The following is a 7,743-nucleotide window of genomic DNA, read 5'->3' as shown; positions in this document are numbered from 1 at the left end:
TCTTTCCCTTCCATTTTCTGATTTTTTTCCTATCAAATTACATTTCTAGTCTTCAGAACTTTTCCCTATTTTCTCCTCAGCTGGTTCTTCTCAGTCTCTCCTGCTTTCGTCTCCTACACTCGTCTGTCCCCAGTGTCAGTCTCCCCCTGCTCACTGCTTCCACATCAGCTGTGCCTGTTGCTCTCTCTCCAGCCCTGCATCCACATGTCACTGTTCTCCCTCCCATGATGGGTGAACACTCCTCAAACCTTGTCTCATCCTACTTGAGTTGGGAGTGGAAAAGGAGCAAGATGCAAGCAGGCGTAAAAGATGCTTGCACGGCACAAACTGAAAGGAGCGAGGATTTGGGGGTGCCAGCTCTAATGAAGAGACAGAAAAAGAGGGCATTTAGGACTTAAAGAGCATGTGGGTGGGTGCAATGCAGGTAGTCATTCACCCACATACTTCTCAGCTACAGGATCCTCCAGACAGAGTGAAAGGAATGTGGTTCATGTCCTGGTGTCCTTCTGTGCCCCTTGCAGCTCCAGAGGCACCAGACCGTCCAACCATCTCCATGGCGTCAGAGACATCTGTGTATGTGACCTGGATCCCCCGTGGGAATGGCGGGTTCCCCATCCAGTCTTTCCGTGTGGAATATAAGAAATTGAAGAAGTTGGGAGACTGGGTCCTGGCCACCAGCGACATTCCTCCCTCTCGCCTCTCTGTGGAAATCCCAGGCCTGGAGAAAGGTAGGCAGGTGTTCTCCTCCCTGCTTCCTGGAGGTCTGTAGGAAAGCTGCGCAGTCCCTATAGGATGGTTAGCCATCTGTCACGTCATGCTTAGCCCTGGCATGTGCGAGCAAAACAAAGCCTCCCCAGCTCCAGCATTAGATGCATGGGGAAAAGCTGCAGATGCTTCTCCAATTTCTCCAGCTGCAAAGACCAGCATAGATTTGACCTCCCTCAGGGAGGCTTTCACATGCTTTTCTGTATTACAGGATAGAGTTACTAAAGGCATTTGTTTTTGCCATTTACTAGACAGGACAGAACTTTCTTTAGCCGCAGGCAAGACAGATGGGCACACAATTCCCATTGCACTTCACATGAGAAAAGATGGAGTCACTGAGCTGGACAGCTTAAAAGGGCAACATATCTACCTCAACTTAAAGACCAGTAAAATGATGTTTGGATAAAGGTTATTTAGGCTTTGACCTTTTAACTGATGCTATATACTAATTTCCATGTAGTAGAGGAAGAACACCTTTCTGTACCTGCTTTTGCATCAGGACATCCTTTCAGGCATCTCTGAATCCACCCACAACCTTCCAGAACTGCTACCTGACCTCTAGACTGTTCAGACAGGAATTGGGGAAGACAAATAAAAGCAGGTTCCATCTAGCACATGGCTGAAATCTGGCCAGTCAGTGTTTGATCAAAACCTCTCTGTGGGCTCTCTGCCTTCTGGAGAAGATCTAGCCCCTTTCCACAGTCAGGCCTGTGCTGACAGTAGAAGTCTTGGAAGACTCCAATCTCTGCAACTCTTTTATTTCCCATTTTTCCCCTAGGCATGTCCTATAAATTCCGTGTCCGGGCACTGAACATCCTGGGAGAGAGCGAGCCCAGTGCGGCATCTCGGCCATATGTGGTGTCTGGGTACAGCAACCGAGTCTATGAGCGCCCTGTGGCTGGGCCATACATCACCTTCACAGATGCCATCAATGAGACCACCATCATGCTGAAGTGGATGGTAAGGTTTGTAAGGGTGGAGATCTCTGAATGTGCAGGAGCAGGTGTGTGGGTGCTACTTGCCTGGCTTACACATTTTCCAGGTTACCACATGGGAGCCTGTCACCACACAAATGGATCTGGGATCCATTAGCTCCCTCCAGCAAAGGAGGATTGGGCTTGGGGCGCATAGAAGTGGAGGAAATCAGAGAGCCTAGGAAACCTTTTCATCTGAATCCAAGATGGTACACAGGAGGCATTTCAGCAGCTAACCTCAGGGTCTTGACCATTTTGTTCAACAAGCACAGTTCAACAACGCATGCGGTGGGTGCTTGCTCTCCTGGCCAAATTCCTGGAATCCATTAGCACCTCTGTCTGTCCCAGAAGTTTCCAGCAAATATATCCTTCACTGTCACTTGCTGGGTAGCAGTCCTACGTGCTGATAAGCATTTACAGCAGTTCAGCCCAGAGGATTTTTAGGAGTGGGCAGTACCTTCCGGATCACAAGCCCAGATCCAAGTGTTTCCAACAGCTTAGAGTTTATTCAGGGGGATGCATTGCCCTCTTCTCTCCTAGCTACTTCTCACCAGAAATTGCAACAGGGCAGGATGAGCACTGCTGCTTATTTAAACACAAACAGTAGCTGATAAAATACTGGGTGAAAGACAGCAAGAAAGACAGGTCCCCATGGACCTGGGACAGTACTGCTCTGGGTGAGGGAGAAACAGAGCTGTCTTCAGAAACACAAGACTCCTGCGGTCACTGGTTTGTGGCAAGATGCAGATTGTCTGGAAGCCACGAGCCTACTGGAGTCAAGGTGAAGGTGTGCTTGTCGTTGCCCAGCTGAGTCACTCTTGCTGAGGAATTTTTTCTTTGAAGCATTGGCTGTGGCTGCTGAGAGGGAAGAGAGTACTGGATGCTTGGGGTGACAGGGTCAGACTCACGGTTTGTCTGTTACCTGAGAGAAGCAAGGTGTGAGAGTAGAAAATAGCACTGAGCTCTTGGAAGGAAGCCCTTACTGTGCAAACCAGTGTCAACACAAGGAAGGTCCCCTGCTGTGTCTTCCTAACGTCCCATCCCATTTATCCCCACTGCTCCTCACCTAGTACAATATGGAGCACAGACATCTCTGCTAATTTCTGCTCTCCCTCCCATTCTCTGCAGTATATCCCAGCCAGCAACAACAACACTCCCATCCATGGTTTTTACATCTACTACCGCCCCACTGACAGTGACAATGACAGTGACTACAAGAAGGACGTGGTGGAAGGTAGGAGATACTCAGAATCTGGTCCCAGCTGCTGGTTCCTCCTGGAAGAGTACAGAGCCAGAAGGAGCACAAAAAACCAGCTGTTGCTGCTGTCCTGGCCTTCTTTACTTGGCCCTGCTGCAGAGCTGGGCCGGATGCGTGTTGCCCAAGAAAACTAATGGCACCGTGTGTGTGTTCCCTCCTCAGGAGACCGGTATTGGCACTCCATCAGCCACCTGCAGCCAGAGACCTCGTATGACATTAAGATGCAGTGCTTCAACGAGGGTGGCGAAAGCGAGTTCAGCAACGTGATGATCTGTGAAACCAAAGGTAACCAGCTTCACAGGGCACCTCTGGGAGGGCAGCCTGCTGCCTTCCCTGCCTGCAGCTGTCAGAGCACAGCAAGGCAGGTACCATCCCTGCCTGACGGTGTGTCTTCCAAGCTCAGGCAAGGAGATGGAGGCGGCACTGGGGAGCAGAGAGGCATAGGTTTGTTGAAGCTGTTGATCAGTATGTGTATATAGCCATACCAGTACTCACAGACCCCTTGTGCAGTGTCCATGACCGATTCCCTCAGAGTCGCGGTTACCTTTTGTTTTCCTAAGCATCACATAGATGGTGACTGGCTAACTTTCCTTTGCTGTGCTGAACTCACGTGTTTGGTTATAAGCAGGTCCCATGTTGTCTTCCAAGCAGCTGCACTGTCATAGGAACAGTATTAAGTCCAAGTCTGTGTTTTGGAGAAGCTATTTTCCTTTTGCTTTAGCAGCCCAAGAGCCTGGCAGATCTGTAAGCTAAGCACAGAGGACTTGTCTGTACTGCAGTATGCATCAGCCTAGGAAATCCTCTGTTCTCCAGGAGTACTTCTTTAAAGCCACCATAGGAATCTGTCTGCTCCACAGCAGCATAGACATCCCTGAAGTGGGCTGCTATTCCATCTGCCATGTCTGTGCCTAATGCTCTCTCTCTCTCTCTCTCTCTTCCCTTTGCAGCTCGAAAGTCTCTTGGTCTGCCAGGTCGTCTTCCACCCTCCACAGTGTCCCCCCAGCAGCATCCCCCACTCAGTGGTGGGCACAGTGGCCTGGGGACAGGAGCCATGGTGGCCCGTTCCAGTGACTTGCCATACTTGATTGTAGGCGTTGTGCTGGGCTCTATTGTACTCCTCATCGTGGCTTTCATCCCCTTTTGCCTTTGGAGAGCCTGGTCCAAACAGAGTAAGGGTTTTTTCTTGAGGGCTGATTTATAAGATGTGCTCTGCCCTGTGGGTTAGATCTGACCTTGGGTGTAGTTGGGTCAAACACCCAAAACGTGAAGGCTGCACATTCTGGGAAGGAGGGAGAGGGTGGGCAGAGGGCGAGTCCCAAATGTCCCATGGAACCCTGTAAAGACAAAGGCCACTGTTTGTCCCTTGTCCTGCTTACCTTGGTGAGAAGGAACTCTGGGACTAGAACAGGAGGAAAGGGGCACTCCCTTTGCCTACGTGTAGGGCCCCTTTCCACCATTTGTTTCCAAGGGTGCTTTGGGTGCCAAAATAGCTGCCTGATAGGACAGCCTAACACTATCCCTGCTGGCAGCTCACTTCAAGAACCTCTGCTTTTAGCCTCAGATTTCTTTCTTCTTCGTCTGCAGAGCAAACCATTGACATGGGCTTCCCAGGAGCTGGGCTTCTGGTATCATCCTGCCAGTACACCATGGTGCCTCTGAGAGGCATCTCTGCTCCTCGTGCCAATGGACATCCCTATGTTAACGGCCAGCCCTACGCTAACGGGGCACATCTGAATGGCATCTGCCCCTCTGCAGGAGTGGGCTATGCAAGCACCAAGCCTCGAGATTACAGTCCAGATGAAGTGTCGCAGGTACGTCCACAGCTACGGTTAAGAGTTAGTTTGACATGAGCTGGAGGCTGTGATTGAAGTGAGAGGGCTTCTCCAGACATGGCTGTCGCCCTTTGCAGCACGTAAAAGTGGCAAAACTGGCTCCTTCTTAAAAGAGATTTTGCCTTTGCAGAGGAGTCTGAAACATGGGAGGAACAGGAAAGTCTCCAAAACACTGGTGAAGAGGTGGTTTCTTGGGGTAGTGGCTCTAAGTATGGAGGAGGCAGTGAGGAAAAGCTACTCTTATGGGAGAGGTTCCTCTTTCTCCTCAGCAAAGCTCAGAGGGACTGACAATGTTGAGCACTCTGTGTGTAAACAGTAACACAGGCCAAGGCAGCTGAGACTATAAATTAATACTCACCTCCCAGTGATTCAGCAGTAAGCAATAAATGAGCTTTTCAGTGGGCAGTTCTACTCTGTCCTTCATAGCGAAAGTTTCAGCTTTTTCTGCCTTCTGTCATAAGAGCTTCACCAGTCTGCCCCATGGCTCTGGCTCCCACATCAGCACCCGCCTCTTAATGCTGTTTTGTGGCATTGCTCTGCTGAGAATCCTTCTCTCTCCTTCCAGTCACACGAGGAGACCAACGCCTTGCTGCAGGCGAGAGTGCTGCAAAACGGGAATGCCCAGCAAGACTACCAGCTCTCCAGGTTAGCCCTGGCTTATGGATGGGGAGGGCGGAACAATCTAGTGGGGCCCACAAGACTACATGCTCACAAAAGCTCGCCCTCAGCACCCTCCCATCTGTCCCAATTCTCTTGGGAAAAAAATCCATGCTCAAGCACTAGGCCTTTTTAGTTTAAATTGTCTTCATACAGCTCATGCCTCTTATGGTTTGAGCGAGGGATAATTTAATCGTGGAGATGGCCAAGACCTACTTCCCTTTGCCCCCTTTTCCTCCCCCTGCTCCTAAATGGGAGGCTGAAAAGTAAGAATGAGAGAAGCTAACATTTTTGACTGGATGCTGATAAACAGCTGCCCCAGAATCTAGCCAGGGTCCAAGTGCAGGTGCTTTGTGTCTCACTGTTCAGACATCAAGTCATTATTCCCGTGCTCTTCAGGAGGCACTACTTCTCCCAGCTCCTATGGCACTCACTAGATTTTTGAATCGTGGATACCAGGTCCCATCACCTCATTCCCATCCCACAAGTACATCCCAATTTGTGCTCTTCCCCTCGTTTAGTAATTCTCTATGTCATTGCATTGATGCAGCTGGCTGAGATGTTACATAGGTTGTATCTTTCACGGAGGAAAGATCTGTGAATAGTGTTAAACGTCCTTGTCTGCCTCCCAGATTGCCCAACTCAAGAACAGAAGACAACTCTTTCCTCTACAGTCTCCCAGATGACTCCACTCACCAGCTTCTTCAGCCACAAGATGACTGTCCTCACCTTCAAGAGCACTTTGTTGGCCTCCATCATCCAGTGATGGGCAGCAAAGTGGGAGGCGCTAGCCTGGATGCACGACGGGATCCCCTATTCCACCAAGGTCAGTAGTCTGGAAAACTCCATGCTTGCTTCATCCATCATTTTAGGCTGATCGTGAAGGGAAACCACTGTAGGGCCTTTCTCATGGCTTTGTTCACACTTTCTTCTGACAGTTTTAACACTGCATAGAACAACAGCATGGAAAGGCCATACTAGCCAGCTGGTGACTGTAAATTGCCTCCGTCAGTTTTAGGGGACACATTTCTCATTTCCCCAAAAGCTTGAGCTGTATGCTGCAGGAAGGGCAGATACCCACCTCCAGTTGCCGAGACGCTGTCCTTTATTTAGTCCTCCTTAATTCCGCATTTTCCAGACCACCAGTAAAACTGAAAAATTACGTGAATCCGTCTCCTTAGGACCTGATCCATTGATCCACCACTGTAGTGTAGATCAAACTTGTATGCAAGCATAAGATCGAACTCCCATGTAGCCAGGACTTTCAGAATGCAGGTCTTTCTGTTTGATCAGAGTACCTATCGTCATAAAGTAGACTGTTGACTAGAAAGCTACCATAGTATCTCTCATTTCTGCATGCATTGTAATCATTTCTTGCTCCTTTCCCTTTCAGGAAGCCCTTGCTGCCTAGGCCTAGTGCCAGTTGAAGAGGTAGAAAGACTAGATTGCTGCCAGTCCAGAGGAGATCTCCATCCCCAGAATGCAGTGATCACATCTTTGGGTCAGGACCTACCGAGACATCTGAACAGCAGCCCACCACCACTGAGGCTTTTAGAGACTCATTCTCCCACCAGCTAGGGAGCAAGCTGCCTTTTGCAAGAGACTTATTCTAAAGAGAAAAAGAGAATGGGTATTTATTTTTGTATAACACCCCTATTTATATATTTATGCACTTGTACATAGATGTATATGTGCCTTTTATAATGCTATGGAGACAGAAGGCATCCTCAGCAAGGTCACAGGAGAGCCCAAGAAACAAGGCAGCAGCTACCCGTGGCACCAGGCTGTTCATCAGAGCACAAGATTGAAACAGCAGCACAAGAGACATCGCAGGACATGGGTCTGAAGAGAGCTGCCGCCACCAAGATCTAGCACCCTCTTGCAGTTGGAGCTTCACAAACGATAACACTGTCGATAAGGTCCTTTCCTCTCCCCCACAGGAAGGTTTGTCCCAGGAAGACACTCCTGTGAATGGACTGGAGTGATGCACTCTGCCTAATCAACTTAAACAACCCTGCACATACACGCCATCTGCAGCCGCATATCTGTAAAGACAAACCCACGCTTTAACATCTAAAATAAAGGCTTTAGTCTTTTCTGTGGCTGGCTGTATGCTAAATTCTCCCACAGAGTGAACATACTCTTTTTCACTTGCAGACATACAGCAAGCAGGATGGCTGAGGAACGGTGACATTTTCCTGCAGTTACAGTTTTCCACATAGCCACCAACACAAATCATCTTAATACTGAGCTCAGG

At 49.3% G+C, this 7,743-nt stretch overlaps 1 protein-coding gene across 1 annotated transcript in view; it reads left to right on the top strand.

Moving 5' to 3' along the window:
• BOC (BOC cell adhesion associated, oncogene regulated) overlaps positions 1 to 7,096 on the top strand; it is a 24,435-nt gene extending 17,339 nt beyond the window's left edge. Inside the window, exons 10-18 of the mRNA XM_009879925.1 lie at positions 522 to 728; positions 1,544 to 1,725; positions 2,868 to 2,973; positions 3,160 to 3,282; positions 3,945 to 4,166; positions 4,582 to 4,808; positions 5,395 to 5,474; positions 6,119 to 6,312; positions 6,880 to 7,096. Of these exons, the coding sequence (XP_009878227.1) occupies positions 522 to 728; positions 1,544 to 1,725; positions 2,868 to 2,973; positions 3,160 to 3,282; positions 3,945 to 4,166; positions 4,582 to 4,808; positions 5,395 to 5,474; positions 6,119 to 6,312; positions 6,880 to 7,064 (1,526 nt within the window). The 3' untranslated portion in view covers positions 7,065 to 7,096. The remainder of the gene's footprint in view (positions 1 to 521; positions 729 to 1,543; positions 1,726 to 2,867; positions 2,974 to 3,159; positions 3,283 to 3,944; positions 4,167 to 4,581; positions 4,809 to 5,394; positions 5,475 to 6,118; positions 6,313 to 6,879) is intronic.
• Positions 7,097 to 7,743: the final 647 nt, after the last annotated feature.

Source organism: Charadrius vociferus, unplaced genomic scaffold (assembly GCF_000708025.1).
Source record: "Charadrius vociferus isolate BGI_N301 unplaced genomic scaffold, ASM70802v2 scaffold162, whole genome shotgun sequence".
Lineage (NCBI taxonomy): Eukaryota > Metazoa > Chordata > Aves > Charadriiformes > Charadriidae > Charadrius > Charadrius vociferus.
Note: the sequence above shows the minus strand (reverse complement) of the source record. Positions and strands in the feature narration are given on the sequence as shown.